The 16558-nt window shown below is 40.4% G+C and overlaps 1 protein-coding gene across 3 annotated transcripts in view; it reads left to right on the top strand.

Annotated features, from left to right (window-relative positions):
- The window catches only part of GRL (transcription activator), a 112410-nt gene that overhangs the window by 34887 nt on the left and 60965 nt on the right, over nt 1–16558 (top strand). For all 3 annotated transcript variants that reach the window (XM_010262303.3, XM_010262304.3, XM_010262305.3), the window contains exon 12: nt 6642–6774. In XM_010262303.3, coding sequence (XP_010260605.1) covers nt 6642–6774 — 133 coding nt within the window. The remainder of the gene's footprint in view (nt 1–6641; nt 6775–16558) is intronic.

Genomic DNA, 16558 nt, shown 5'->3' with positions numbered 1-16558 from the left:
CTGGGCCAAGCCACCTTGTAACACCCAGGGACTGTGGGCAGATGCAAGATTAGCCCATCAGGTATTATCCTCAATGGTCTTACACTTGACCTCTCAGCCCATAATGATCATACACTGCCGGACAAGAGAGGACCTCTCCCTCGACTACAAGGAACAGTGTTGCACTCTCTGCTTATATGGATCCCGGGAATTAAAACCTTCTTGCAAACATTTTAGAAACCATAATATATATACTTTTATATCTCATATAAAATATACTTTGCAAAACAAATCTCAACGGTTGAAATCGGCTGCCGGCAGTCTTGGTTTCCATCAGTGAGAGTGCATTCCCGATCATTACCTTTGTCCGATAAAGGGGCTGATCCTGTCACTATGATCACCCACTCAGATGAATTCTCTGACTATCCCAACATACCCAGGTTTTGACCCCCGCTAAGGATCTCACTGATTGGTACATCAAAGACAGCCCAATCCGACACCTAGTGCAGTATCATATACGAGTCTAGGGGTCGGGTGTAACTTTCCAGTTTTGCCCATCAATCTCCAAGGTCCAAGGCAATACTAGAAATCTGGTCCAGTTCATAGATTCAATTAATCCTACACTGTATGTGCCTAGGGTCTCACCCCGGAGGCTGAGACAGGCCACCCCAACCGACTTGGTGGCACCACAGTGTCAGCCTTGTCAGGATAGGTCTCCCTAGACCGATCCACTGGCTATGAACATTCTAAACTAACACGAGTCTCATTAAGTGTCCAATTTAAGGGTATTACCCAGAAACATACCAAGGGAACATGAATCAAATATGCACTTTTATTCATTTACAATAAATTCATAAAGTACATCATTATGATTGAAGCTAAGGGCATACAAAACTGTCTAACATGACCGCCATATTAGCATTCCCTTTCTTATTTCTGAGCTTTGCTGGAACTAGATGAGGGTGCAACTTCCAATAGGTGTCCTTAGTATGTTTAGGTTTCTTGCAGTGTTCACATACTAAGTTCTTCTTAGCTTCCTTCTTCTCCTTATCCCCCCCAGATTTAGGTCTAACTGCTACCAAGGCTGATTCGGAGGGTTGTTGCCACAACATAACCTTTCTCCTCGTTTCTTCACTATGCACTAGGGAATAGGCTTGTGATAAAGTCAACAACTGTTGTCACACAATGTCATATTCAGAGTTCAGACCAGCTAGGAACTCAAAAACTTTGTTAGTTTCAACCTGCTGTCTATATGTTTGTGCATCTTTCTGACTCTCCCACTCAATTGTTTCAAGATGGTCAATTTCATGCCACAGGGATTTTAAGGTTGAAAAGTAAACAGAGACCTGCTTCTCTCCTTGCCTCAGATTTTTAACCTCACATTTTAGCTCATAAGCCCTAGCAACATTAAGAGGCTCTGAGTAAGTTTCCTTCATAACATCCCATATTTCCTTACCTGTTTTGGCCCACAAGTAGTTTCGGCTGATGTGTGGATGCATAGAGTTGCACAGCCATGTCATCACCAAAAAAATTTCTTGGACCCACCTAGCATAAGTAGGGTCCTCCTTGGAGGGTTTCTTCACATCCCCTAGCAAGAAGTTCAATTTTCCTCTACTCCCAATAGCCATCATGGCTGATTGGGCCCATTCCAAGTAGTTTGATCCATCAAACTTAACAGTTGTAATCTGAAAGGTGTTTTTAGTCATGTTACCTGAACCACCAGTCCTAAAAGCACCTTCCCCTTGGTTCTTGTACTCCATTTTAAGTTAAGAAGAGGCTTTAAACTACTGTGACAAGAAAAAACTGTATTTCAAGGCTTATAACAACCGACCTAGGATGATGATTTTGCAGTTAGATAATAGTCAACTACTGTCCTAGGATTGATATCAATCCTGGACTGATTGATATTAGTCCTGAGATTTTCTATTCGTACCTCTCTGAATGAATAACAAAGTCCTTTTGAGTATCAATCTCAAGAAAATGTACATACTTTTTATGAAGAAAATAGCCCAGAAAGCTGATTGCTACCTTCAGTCTTCAAACTTGATCAATCGATTACTGTCAGCACCTTGAATCTTGATCAAAGAACCAAGAAAAAAACCTGATCGGCACCTCCAATCTTGATCAAGAATCGATCTTGATCACTCAATACCTGCTCGGTTCTTCCTGATTACAAGAAGCTCTCTCCAATCTTAGGACAGCTGCTAAAGCCTTCTTGCAACCTCGAAGAATCAGCCAAAATATGGATCTTTATGAACTTTCAGCCCTAAACAATTCTCATGTGGTCGGCTGAATTAAATCCACATGAGAAACCCTAGATCTAAGGCTCTGATACCAACTTGAAAGAAGAAGAAAAAGAACTGTTTATTGTATTACAGGTTTGAAGAGAAGAAAAGAGAGAAAGAGAGAGAGAAAAAAATGAAGAGAGGAGAAAAGAAAGAAGGGGTTCAGTGGTGAATGATCTGCTGCCCCATACACTCCTTTATTTATAGCTTTTAGGATCCTTACAAGAATATGAAATAAACAAAAAATTGAAACAATAAGACCAGCCAGCCCAACTTAACAGAAATTAGAAACTACTAATAAAAGAAATTAGAAACAACTAGGTGTGGGTCAGAGCGGGTTAATTTAACTCCAAACCCGGCTTTACTTGAACCCCTCCCTATATCTGACTGTGTTCCCCTTTTAATTAGACCTGCATAGGACAAACTAGCTATTAACCTTTTTTTTTAATTTCAAAATTACTTGAGAACTTTTCATTAATTGCTGCTGTATTTTCTGCGCAAGACTTTTCAGTTCCCAAAACAATCTTCGCCTTTTCTCTAGAAGTAACTTCTTCTCTCCTATTGCTGACGTGGCTAAGCAACTTATCTTTGTTCCCGCCAAGTGTTATCCATCTTGCCAACTCATCATCATCCTCAAGCTTCGGCCTCCCACACCACTGCAACGCTTCAACTTCTTAAGCGACCCAAACCTTGTACCAGTATCCATTTGCACAGATGTTGATCGTTCTCGGCACAGCTTCAGCCATTAAACCAGCGATCTTTAAGTGAACTGCTCTTAGGTCTGAAGAAGGTACTCCATGTTCTCTGGATAGAATTGCTTCTTCAACTCCCGCTTAAAGTCGGCCCATGTGTTTATGGCACACGTACCCTGTTCTGTGTCAACACATTTGTGCCACCACAACATAGCAGTGCTAGTCAAATACATAGTAACCGTATGTACCTGAGTTCTTTCATCATTCATATTGGTTGCAACAAGATATTGTTTCATTTGCCACAAGAAGTTACCAAGCTCCCGCGCATCGCGAGTGCTCGAATAGGGAGTTGTCACTTGAATCTTGATGCAGGAGGGAGTGAGCATGGCCAAGGTTCTGTTGGATTGGCTATTTCTCTTTTCGTGATGGCACACTCTCCCTTGATTTCATCCAGTTGAGCTTGGAAGCTGGAGGGGGTGTTTAGGGCGAACTTCAGGGATGCCCATTCGACTTTCATCTCATTTAATTTGGCCTGGATGACCAATGATGCGGATATGGTTTTTCTCCATGTTGCCCACTCTCTCTTCATCTCGTCGAGTTTGGCTTGGAAGTTGTCAAGTGTGCCTTGTATGGTAGAGTGGGATGAGCTGTTTTCTTGTTGGCGTGAAGTGTTGCAAACTTCCTTGAGGGTCCCATTCAAGACATCATGGACCTCGTCTACGACCCCACTTAGGTTCCATTCCAACTCTACCACCATGGTCTCGATCATTTCCATATTTTGTTGGAGTTCATCCACTCAGTCACATGTCTCGCCTACAGTAACTTCACAATGTAGCAGGTGTGTGTTGAAGGTTGTGTGCTTGTCGGTGGACTTATCATGTTTGTTGGCTTTTGATGTTCAGGACTTTGGTGCTTTGTTTTTGATGGTGTCATTAGTGGGTGCATCGTTGATCTCATGTGACCGGGAGAGCCCATGCTTGATCTCCTCCACAATGCCCCTGTTGTGCTTCACGGTGTTGCTTGCGTTGCGGGTCAAATGGCTAGTGATGAGCTCTTGCCCTGAAACCAACTGTCACGGGACTAGTCAACAATGCCCTGTGTGGCACTTGATTGGGTCGAGTAGGCCTACAAAACAAAGCAACAAGCAAGACAAAGGCAACAGCGGTGGCACACAATTAGTAAAGAGACAACTTGTATTGCATTAATATGTAAACATAGGTACATAGTACAGTGTTAGGGGCCCCCCATACAAAATACATGTATTGCCCCAACCAAGATACATAAGATGGAACATGGTTGGCAATCTGGTGACATGATCAATGAAGTTGCTTGTGACAATCTGCTATGTGAACCGAGAATGGGGTAGTGGACTGCTAGGTCCAATTTCTTGGCCAGTTCAGATGTGATAAAATTTAAAGTTCTCCCATTGTCAATTAGTATGGAAATTTTCTAGCCCATAATGAATCTCACAACCTGCATTGTTTGGGTGAAGGAAGCCCTGTTAGAGCTTGTAGGGAAATTTCATAGTACCTCAGTTCTTTGTCCTCTAGTGGTCTGTCCATGTCCTCAGGGGTGGGATGGATCACCTTTGTTTTTGGGTCCTCCACTTGCAAGAGATAAGCTTGCTGGGCCTTGCACTAGTGACCCAATGCAAATTTCTCATTACAACTATAACATAGGCCCTTCTCTTGTTGGGCCTGCATTTCAGTCGAAGAGAGTCGCTTAGAGGGAAGTGCTCCAGGTCCGGTCCCTTTCATTGGAATCAGTCCCGGTTTGTTTGGTGGGTTCTTAAGTATAGGCCCCTGGGGCTTATTTAATTTCTGAATCTGATACGACAATCCATGGGCCCTGAGAGCAAGTTTATCAAACTCTATTTGATATTCCCTCTCTGAACTAGTTTGCTTCAATTGAGTGAGGGCTTCATCAAAATTGATGAATCCAGTTGGTCCAAATCTAACACAAATGGCTTTGGTGAAGTCTAACCAGATTAACTGGGGGTGACTCTTTTGGTACCATTGGTACCAAAGACTAGCCTCTCCATCCAGATGGATTGAGACTACAGAGACTCATTGGAAAGCCAGAGTCTCGTGGAATTCAAAGTATCTTTGTGCTTGGCAAATCCAAGGGGTAGGATCCTCACCTGTAAGGACCGGAAAATCCAGTTTCCCAATGGGGCCATCTGAGTGTTCTTTTTCGATCCATTGCACTCTGATAAAGTTCAGATCTGTGTAGCCTTTAGAAATAATAAAGGAAAAGAAATAATGGTGAAAGAGTAGAAGAAAGAGAAGAGAAGAGAAGAGGAGAAGAAGAGAAAATAAGGTCTGGTTCGAACAAGAGAGGGATCTCTCTAGTCGGCCAGTTTTATTTATAGTTTTCTAAAACAAATGCACAAAGACTATTATGCCCCCACTTAAGTGTAGGACACATCACTTAACTTAGGATCTACTTGTAACTACATCAAGCATATAACACAATGTAAATTGGCTATACTACCCCTCTACAGATGACTCTAACACACTCGAACTCTTTGATTCATCATCCTTGCTCACCACTGGAGTAGCTGGTCAAATCTGGACATCACCGCTGGTAGAGCTTCCTTGATAAGATTAACTCTTGACCAAGCTGGTATCTCACCCACATATGTGCCTGTTTGGTGTAAAGCTAACGGTTGAAAACACCTTACATCTGCTAATCTCCTACAAGATTGCAGTTGTTATTTGAGATTACTTTTTTTCATGTTTTAGTTGCAGGTGGCACCCTCCAGCGGAGTTGAATTTTATTTGTACAGTTCTTCTCTCCTATTAGTAAGGGGAGAAAAATCCTTTGGAGATGTGCATGGGCAGCAGTTGTGGTATATTTGGGATGAAAGGAAGTCAAGGCTTTTAAAGGACAAGGAAAGAAGAGTTGAGGAGATCATTGATGATATTACTATCAAGATGGCACACTGGGTTAAAAAAGGCTGGATTTGTTTGCTCTCCAGTCTCCTCTATGTTGATAACACTAGTACAAATTGGAAGTTGGACTTCGATGGCTGCAGTGTAGGCAACCCATGCTTGGTAGGTGTTGTGGGAGTGATAAGGAATAGTGAGGGAAACATAATTATTATATTTTCGGGTTCAGTTGGGGTAGGTGATCCTATAGGAGCAGAACTCTTTAGTGGCATTAACAGGTCCTATGAAGATAAGATCACTAAACTATACTAATGTCATTGTTGAAGGAGATTACTGTTTACTAGGTAGTCACAAGGTGGTTGGAGACTAATCAGGAAGGTTTGTAGACTTATAAGCATTTGTTCAGGGAAATTAGAAGTCTGATGAGGCATTTGAGCAGAAAAATCAGTTGGGTACCTCATGCTGCAAAAAGTATAGCAGATGGATTGGCTAAACAGGAGGCTACAAGGGATAATTAATCTAAGGGTGTTCCTTTATGTTGTAACTTCTGAAGTGGCTAGCTGAGGCTATCCACCTTTAGTCCATGATGTACACATCCTTTTGATATTAATAAATTATTTTGTTTGTTGATGATAAAAAACACAATTTTGTTGTACATTTTCTTTTTATACAGGTTTTATCACATATCAGATTATTTAGTTCCTTTAGTGATCATTTATCTCTTTGGGTGATGGGTGCTATTCTGGAACACCCCGGATTTTTGTGTTTATGTGATTTATTGGTTGATATTGCAGTGAAGTGCATGAGCAAGCATTGATATCTTGTGATGCCATACACCGCGACCGGAGAATATTACTGAAGCAGGAGATTGGAAGGATGGTTCTTTTTTTCACTGATCAACCTAGCTTATTGGCTCCCAACATTCAGGTAGTCTTCAAATATCCCATTCTCTTTTTTCTTTGTGGTAAATCTAGTTCTAGCCATAATTTCAAATTATAGGATGAAAAATGTTTCTATTTTGTCTTTTATTTTCAAGTTGAGTTGACTTTTTAGAAACTGGATCTGCTCCCAGAAGATGCTCCCAACAACCCTCCCAATAAGACACCACAGCCACACATCAGGAACATATCCCCATGAATGACAAGGGAAGAGTTCCTGGTGTGCAGCTATAGTAGCTTGTTGGGAGCAGATCCAAACTTGACCTTTTATAGGTAGTTGCTGTCTTTCTTCTCATTGACTGATTCTATAAGAAAAAAAATCTTTTTTTAATGTTTTCTGGTATGTAGATTGGCTGAATCCATGCCTTGTAAATTTTGGGTAAACTACAAGGACATCCCTATACTAGGGGGGTGTGACACTTAGCCCCCTATGCTATTTTTTGTGACATTTGGCTCCCTGTTCTTTCTCCTTTGTTAGGTTTGTTCTAGTTTGGCGATTTGGGTGGGATTTGGAGCTTTTTCTTTCTTCTCTTGGGTTATCTTTGGTTACCTTCCTTGTAATCTTTTTTTCTTCTTTTAATAAATTTTATTTTATTACCCAAAATACCCATTTGAACAATATGTGCATTGTTAGATATTCTAAAACCTAAAATTCCCGTCTTACTTTGGAAGACAACTTACTCTTTACCCATTTAATATTACTAGATGCAATGTTTCTACTCATGATTCTCTAACTAAAGATCTGGGACATTTAACTCATGCCTCAAGATCAGTTGATTAATCTTGAAAAGCCATGTAATGCGCAATGGTTTCAAGTAATCTAGGCCGGCCATGTAAGTGGTTAATAACTGATGTACCAAACTAACCCAAAAATCTAAGCCATCAAATGATCACTTAGATTAGTGCATTAACCATAACCATCCAGTGATGTACCTATGATTCAATAAATCCAGACAATCTGGAAAAAAAAAAAACATAAAAAATATAAACTATAAAAATGGTCTCTGAAGGGCAAAGAATTCTCTTGGCCATTCAGGCAATGTACCAAGATTTCAACTACTCTCAGCTGTGCTATTCAAGTAAGGCACCGAATTTTCTAAAAAATCTAATCCAAATAGTGATGGATCATACAACACCTAAAATCTAGGCCATCAAAATAGCACCATAAGATCAGTCAACTAATTCCAACTATACAAATTGTGTATCAAGATTTCATCTAATCTAACTTGTCCAAATGATCTACGAAATTAACCCAAAGATATGGGCCTTCATAATGGTCTTATGATCCATGCATAATCTCAACCATCCCAATGATGTACCTAGGTTCAACAAATCCAGGCTATCCAAAAAATGTACCAAATAAATGCAAAAAATGTTCACTATCAAAATGGTCTGCTATGAGTAAAGAATTAATCTTGGCCATCCAAGAATTAATCTCATCCATTCAAATAAAGCTCCAAATTTTATAAAAATCTAAGATAAATAAAGTGACATTACCAAAGGACACCCAAAATCTGGACCATTGAAATGGCATCATAAGATCAGTCAACTAATTACAACCATCGAATGTATCAAGATTTCTTCCAATCTAACCCATCCAAATAATGTATCTAATCCACCCAAAATCTAGGCCATCGAAGTGGTCTCTTTAGAGCATTGGACTAATCTCAAGACTCAACCAACAAATTGATGTACCAAATTTTAAACTAGTCAGGGCCATTCAAACAATGTACCAAATCAACAAAAGAATATAAGCAATCAAAATAATCTCCTAAAAGTAAAGAATTAAACTTGGCCATTCAACTAAAGCACCAAATTCTCTAAAACATTCTGATCTAACTAGAAGTAATGTACCAAATATACTTATTGTTGAGTATCAATAGCTAAACCAGCAGCAATTCTTCAATCAATTTGGTTAGTTAAATGTTGAGAATAACTAGAAAATCAGATCAGAAGAAAGAGGGGATGGAGGAATAGAATGTAGGGGAGAATGATCCAGTTGTGGGACTCAAATGTAGTTCCATTATGTTTCATATTAACTGATAATAACATGGATCAAAATTATAGAACTGCCCCTGGTTAGGCAGCAGCATCAAGTATAACAACAATGTCAGCCCAACGAAAGAAAAAAGAGGGTCATATTTAAATACTCCCCCTCAAGCTGACCATAGATGTCAATCATCTCTAGCTTGCATGATAGTTATCAGCTTAGACTTTGCCAGTCTTTTAGTAAATGCATTTGCCAACTGTTGATTTGTTGTCCATATGGAGGACGTGCTTCTCCTAACAAAACTCTCTATCTGATGGAATGACAATTCATCTTAATGTGTTTAGTTCTCTCATTCTGAATAGGATTGTGGGTATGTTAATAGCAGCTTGATTTCACACCACAGAATAGATGGATTATCAATCTGATTGTGCAACTCACAAAGAAACAATTTCAGCCATAATATTTTTGACACTCCACGTGCCATAGCTCTATACTCAGTTTCAGCATTAGACCAATCAACTACTGTCTACTTCTTACTCCTTTAAGATACGAAATTACCTCCTACAAAGTTACAAAAGCCTAAAGTGGAATGTCTATCTTCCAAGCATTTAGCAGTCTGCATCAATATATACCTTAGCTCTCATATGATCATGTGTAGAATATTGAATACCTCTCCTTAGATTTCATTTTGGATAGGCAAGAATACTTTCTGCTGTTGTAAGATGAGTACTCTGGTTAATGAGCATATTGACTGATCACACTGAAATATGCAATAACTAATGGAGCCATACACACATAAAGTAATGTGCCCATTAGACTCTAATACATAGTGTGATCCACAAGAAACTCCCCTTCTGAAGCATTTCATTATATGATTAGAACTATAGAAGTATTTTCTGGTTTCACTCCCAGCTTCCCAATGCATGGTGTTTGTGCCATTGCAGTTATCTGATTGATTTAACAATCTCTTTGAGGATTCTAAGGTCCTAAAGAACTCATTCAATTGAATTACTAAAGTTCTCTTTGTAGAGAAGATGGGCCGAATGGCCCATAGGCTGTTTGTCTTATTTTATCTTTTTATGTTCTTTTCTGTAATGGGCCTCAATTTGGGGCTTTATTTCTCTTATGTTATGTTTTTAATTATCTGCCCAACCAGGGGCCTCTCTGTAAATTACTAAAGTTTAAGTTAATGAAATAGGATTGGGTGTGTAAGAGGAGATTAAGTTCAAAATCTCTCTCTGAACCCTTATTGCCGCCACCTTCTTCTTCCTCTTCTCTCTTCTTGAACTCTGATTTCTACCTCTCTCAATCGATTCTTTGCAATATTTTGAACAGTCCTTTCATTTCATAATGCTGTTTTTCTTCTTGGTATCAGAGCGGGCTCTTCTTCTTCTTCTTCTCTTTTTCACCTCTTTTTTCCCATACATAGTGTGTATGGAGAACTGAATCGGATGAATAGTTAAAGAAGCCTGTTTCAGCCCAGTTGTTAGTGGTTTCTGGAGAGAAGGAGATTCTTTTTGTCGTCCTCTTGACAACTTCAAGTGTGTTGCTTGAAACCCTAATTTTCTAGAGAAATTTGATTGCGGGCCCCATAGGGAGTTTGACCTGGGCACTTAGTGACTGAAAGACTTCTTATTCTTCATCTTGAAGATCGATTCGAGTTGCTTGGTGTTTTGTGAAGTCTACAAGGTGCAGTTGAGTTTTCTCTATTTCTCCCGGGTTCTAGGTGTGACGTTGTTAGCAGGTACGACTGCATAGAGGTTGATTCACAACACATTTTTTCTTCTGTTTTCATTGATTGTTATTCGAAGTTATTAGAAGTTATTTTTGAAGTATTTTTAGAAGATGGACTCTTTGGAAATTGAAAACAAGCATGTTGCTGAATCCGAATAGGTTCTGGGTGCCTCTGTTGACTCTTTATTGGCTGTGACCATAGTCAAGCTAGATGGAACTAATTATCTGGCTTGGCCACAATCAGTAAAAATTCATATCTGCAATAGAGGCAAATGGGGTTATATCTCCAGAAGAAAAAAGTTCCCTTGGAAGATGATCCATCCTATAAAAAATGGATGCAAGAAAATTATACTATAATTGGATGGCTTGTGAACTCAATGCAACCTCAGATTAGTCAACACTATTTGTGGATGAGTTCAACAAAGGAAATATGGGATAGTATTGCTGAAACCTATTCCCAGAAATTAAATGTAGCCAGAGCATACAAGCTGAGGAGTGAGGTGAAGAATTTGAAACAGGGGGAAAAACCTTTAGATGTTTATTTCTCAATACTGAAATCTCTATAGCAAGAAATTGATTTGACGGAAACTGTAGCATGGGAAAGCACTAATGATGCTGAGATCTACAGGAAACTTGTTGAGAGAAACAGGGTGTTTGAATTTCTGACAGGGCTGAATCTAGAATATGACATCACAAAGCAGAATATATGGCGTCGACAGAGACTAGTCCTTCGGTAACTCAGGAGAGGCATCCCAGTTCTGACCCTAAGGAATATATTATCAACTCCTTTCGTGAACATTTGGAATTGTATGGTAGGACTCTCCGCCAGATGGATTCTGGTCCTACTCCCTCTACCTCGTTTGTGTCTACATCAGGTAATGCCACAGCCTTTCATGTGTCATCTCATACTACTGATTCTCCTTGGATTATTGACTCCGGAGCTTCAAACCACATGACCGGTAAGTCAAATTTGTTTCAGACATATAACCTTCTCTCTGGGAGAGATAAGGTAAGACTAGCTGGTGGTTCTTTTTCTACCATAGCTGACCGAGGTACCATACCTCTCCCACTTGGCCTTACCCTCTCTAATGTATTGCATGTTCCGAAATTGCCTATTAATTTGCTGTCCATTAGTAGTCTAACTCACTCCTTGAATTGCTTTATCACTTTTTTTCCGTCTTCATGTTTGTTTCAAGATTTGGCCTCGGGGAAGACGATTGATAGAGGAAGCATGGTGGATGGTCTCTATGTGTTGGAGAATAATGCTGGTCTTGTGGCGACAGAGTCCATGAGTTCGTCAAGTGAGAGTCAAGCCTATTTATGGTATAGTCGTCTAGGTCATCTTTCTTTGTCGTTAAAACTTATGTTTCCAAAGTTGTTTGAGTCCTTATCAGTGAGTCAGTTACAGTGCCAAACTTGTCAATTGAGTAAGCATTGTAGAAGTTCTTTACCTTTGCGAAATAAAAGATATGAATTTCCATTTAATATTGTTTATTCTGATGTTTGGGGCCATGTTACTCTACCTACTGAGGCTAGCTATAAGTACTTCATTACCTTGATTGATGATTATTCTAGATACACTTGGGTTTACCCTATGCGATCTCGAGATGAAGTGCCACAAATTGTGAAAGATTTTCAACGCATGGTGTTCACTGAGTTCCAAACGGAAATCCATATCTTCCAGTCGGACAATGCGAAGGAATATTTCCATAGTGATCTCACGGAGTTTTTTGCTTCGAGTGGGTCACTTCAGCGAAGCTCTTGTGCCAGGACACCCCAACAAAATGGTGTGGCTGAACGGAAGAACCGCCACCTTCTCGAAGTCGCTCGTGGCTTATTGATTCATATGAATGTGCCAAAACGGTTTTGGATGGATGCAGTCTTGTGTGCTACGTATATCATCAATCGCATGCCCTCTCGACTATTAGAGTCTAAGGCCCCACATCAGCTTTTGTTCCCTACAACCCCGTTGTCCACCATTCAGATGCGTGTTTTTGGGTGTCGTTGCTTTGTCCATAACCTCTCCCCTACTTGTGGTAAGCTTGATCCTCGGGCTATTCCGTGTGTTTTTCTTTGTTACCCTTTATCTCAAAAGGGGTATCACTGCTATGATCCCATTGCTCGCAATTACTATGTTTCCATTGATGTCTCTTCTTTGAGAATCAACCTTTTTTCTCGGTTTCTCCTCAGGGGGAGAGTAGAGTTGAGGAGAAACAGGCGACAACTCAAATTCAACTACTTCCTTTACCCGATCCTCCTCCATTCCGGGTTTTTCATTGTCGCCATAAGAGCCAGCAGAGTTCAAGAGTTGTGGAACCTAACACTATGCAACCAACATCATCGGATTCACCCGAGGCAGATCCGTCTCATCATCCAGGTACACTTGCTAAACCTGGGCGGAATAGAAATCTGAACCTGGACTGAAAAAACAACTCTACAACTGGTACAGTTCTCCCGTTTTCTCTTCTTTACCCTCCTTGGTCATGTACCGAGTGAAAACCATATGAATTTGGGCGGCTGAATGCTGTCGAATCTGTATACCGTTGTTTTTCTTGGTTCATGTGATCCTGTTCATATGTTAAGACAACTGTAGGTCAAGGATGGCCTGTCATCTCAATGAGTCGATTGGATTATAAGTGATAAGGATCTCTCCTGCCGATTAATGGCTGTTAGAAATTCTGGAATTCTGGTAGGTTGGGACTGTTAAAACTGTACAGGTCTGAAATTTTCCGAATACTCCTCTGTTTTGTCCTGGATTTGGTACTGTTTGTGCTCAACCTAGTTTTTTAAACCCAAGTGTGTGGTTGTGGACTGAGTGGAGCATTGTTTTGTGGAGTAAGGAGGGTCCTAAGTCCAGTGTTTGGGACTGATTATCTGTTTGACCATGTCATCTGAGAATTCTGCTACTTCAGAGATTTCAGGGAGCCACAATGGAGTGAGTGGGGGAATGGATATGAGCTTTCCCATGGCTGTTATTCCCTTTGATGGTCTGAACTACCTTGAGTCGTCTAGGGGAATAAAACTCTACATCACTGCTAGGGGGAAAATAGGATACATCAATGGGAGAGTGAAGGAACCGAAGTATGGAAGTGCTGAGTATGATAGGTGGAACCAAGAGAATAGTATGGTGATGTCTTGGTTCTTGGTTTCAATGCTGCCACAAGTAAGGAAGACTTTTATGTGGGCTGAAACTACTTGTGAGATATGGGAACAAGCGAAGTCCACCTATTCAGAGCAGAGACACTATGCCAAGATATATCAACTGCAAGCTGAATCCTCTACTTGCAAGCAGGGGGAGAGGAGTCTCTCGATGTACTATTCTGATTTGACATCAATATGGAAAGAACTTGATCACTATCAGAATGTGAATTGGAAGTGTGATGAAGATGCAAAGGCCTATAAGTCACTTGTATCTCAACAACGAGTTTTTTCCATCCTCCTAGGGCTGAATCCTTCGTATGAGTCCATCAGGGTGTAGATCTTAGGTAGTAAAGACTTGCCATCAGTTTAGGAGGTGTATGCCTTGGTGCAGTCAGAAGAAAGCAGAAGAAGTGTGATGAATGGTGTAGAAGGGGAGTCAGTTGCTCTAGCTGTCCGGGGAAATTCAGATACAAATGTCGGAGGTGTTTTAAAAAGGGTGACACTCAGAAAAAAAACAGATGATAAGAGCAAACTTTGATGCACTCACTGCCAGAAGACACGACACACGAAAGATACATGTTGGGATCTCCATGGAAAACCTAAATGGGCACAGGATTTGGGTAAGAAGTCAACACCTGATCAGGGCAAGAAACTAGGCCAGCACTGTTACATTGCAAAACCCTTCTCTCTTCTCTCTTCTCTCTTCTCTCTTATCTTCTTCTCCTCTTTTCTTTTCTTCTCTTTCTCTTATTTCTGGCCAGCCATACTGTCAAGATGGTATCAGAGCGGGAACACTGATTAAAGAGAGCAGATCGAACAACCTTTACTGAGAGAAAAGATCAAACAGACCATAACATCAACAACTAAATTATTTTTACAATATCCAAGGATAGTGTTTCACTGTCTCAAGCCTATACCTTGGTAAGTAGTGAAGAAAGTAAGAGACTAGTCCAAGTTCAGGGGGCTGGTCTAAATGATCACTTTGCTAATATGGGAGTGAAACCTAAGGGAGTTACAAGAAATCCAGTTAGCTCATGGAAGAAATAAATTATTTGTGAGTACTGTAAGAAACCAAAACACACAAAAGACAAGTGCTGGAAATTGCATCCGGAGCTTCTTCCCCTTTGTTTTCAAAAGAAGTCTGATAATATGAAGGCAGGGAGTGCCAATATTGCTGCTGGTCTAGATAGTGACAGATGCCTAACTGAAGAGAAGACTGCTAGTGAACAGTTAGCAGCTATGAAGGCAGAGTATGAGAAGTTTGGGAGGATGATCAGTCACCTAGAGGGTGTGGCCTCTTCTTCCAACCCTTTAGGAAATTCAACCTCTTCTGCATTTGCTCATTCAGGTATACGGGCTTCTGCCAATCATGCAACCATCTTAGGTAATCATAGGATCCCTTGGATTATTGATTCCGGTGCTTCTGATCATATGACCAGGCACCGACCTTTCCACTTTATTTGTTTCTTAGGATTTACTCCTTGGCCGTGACAAAATCACCCTAGCTGATGGCTCTCTTGCTCCTATCTTTGGCAAGGGAACCATCAAGGCTACAAACTCTTTGGTACTTCCTTCTGCTTTTCATGTACCCAAACCAAATACAAATTTGTTATCTGTAAGCAGCTTAACCAAGTCTTTGAACTGTGTGTAACTTTTTTTCCTTCCTACTATGTTTTTTAGGATCTAGTCTCAAAAAGTGATTGGGAGTGGCCATGTGGCGAATGAAATATATCTGTTGGACACTCCTGGACAGAGCCATGGACAACCTGGAAAAGGTTCTTTTGGATCTACATCTTCAGAGTCTGTCAGTCGTGTCATGTTATGTCATTTTCGTTTGGGCCATCTTTCTTCTTACACATTAAGTCATTTATTCCCAGAACTATTTAAGGGAATTAATTTGTCCAGTCTTCATTGTGAGTCTTGTGAGTTGTCAAAACATTGTAGAAGCAGTTATCCTTTGAGTAATAAAAGATCTTCTCCTTTCCATATTGTGCAATCTAATGTGTGGGGGCCTTGTCACTTACCTTCTATGGGTGGCTACAAATATTTTATCTTGTTCATTGATGATTTTTCACGATTCACTTTGATATTTTTTATGAAGTCCTATGATGAAGTTCCTAGACTTGTGAGGCAATTCCATGAATTTGTTCTAAGCCAGTTTGATACCAGAATTCAAATTTTCAGATTCGACAATGCAAAAGAATATTTTGAGAAAAACAACAAGTATCCTGTTTGCCTCACATGTCCCTACAAAGTTTTGGGGTGATGCTGTTCTCACTGCAACCTACCTAATCAATCGTATGCCATCCAGGGTATTGGGGTTTAAGTCTCCCTTCAATCTTCTTCATCCGAGCAAGGACCTTTTTCCTATTCCACTCTGTGTCTTTGGTTGCACTTGTTATGTACATATTCGAAGTGTCCAGAGACATAAATTTGAACCAAAAGCCCACAAGTGTATTTTCCTTGGTTATTTCCCCACACAAAAGGGTTATTGTTGTTTTGATCCGAAGACTGGAACACGGTATGCCTCAATGTATGTCACTTTTGATGAGCTTTCTTCCTTTTATGATTCTTCTCAGGAGAGGCATTGTCCAAAGGGGGAGAATTTGTCACAATTGTTTGCTCTTCCCCTTCCTGTCCCAGTTGAGTCTTCTTCTGAACCTCTTCCTCCTTCAAATGAGCCAAGGGAGGATCAATCATCTCATTCTCATTCTAGTGTTCCTATCCCTCCTCCATTACCTCTTCGTCCTCTTTTTAATCCCAGGTTGTACCAACGACATAGAAATAGAAGTGAGCAGATAGTTTCCCCTACACAATATGAGCCTCCTGCACTTCTAGTCACAGAAGAGACAACATGTACTGATACAGCCCCTTTGGAGCCATCCTTCCCAGACCTTGATATCCCTAT

Source organism: Nelumbo nucifera, chromosome 7, assembly GCF_055504915.1.
Source record: "Nelumbo nucifera cultivar China Antique chromosome 7, China Antique-T2T, whole genome shotgun sequence".
In the NCBI taxonomy this organism is placed as follows: Eukaryota; Viridiplantae; Streptophyta; class Magnoliopsida; order Proteales; family Nelumbonaceae; genus Nelumbo; species Nelumbo nucifera.
Note: the sequence above shows the minus strand (reverse complement) of the source record. Positions and strands in the feature narration are given on the sequence as shown.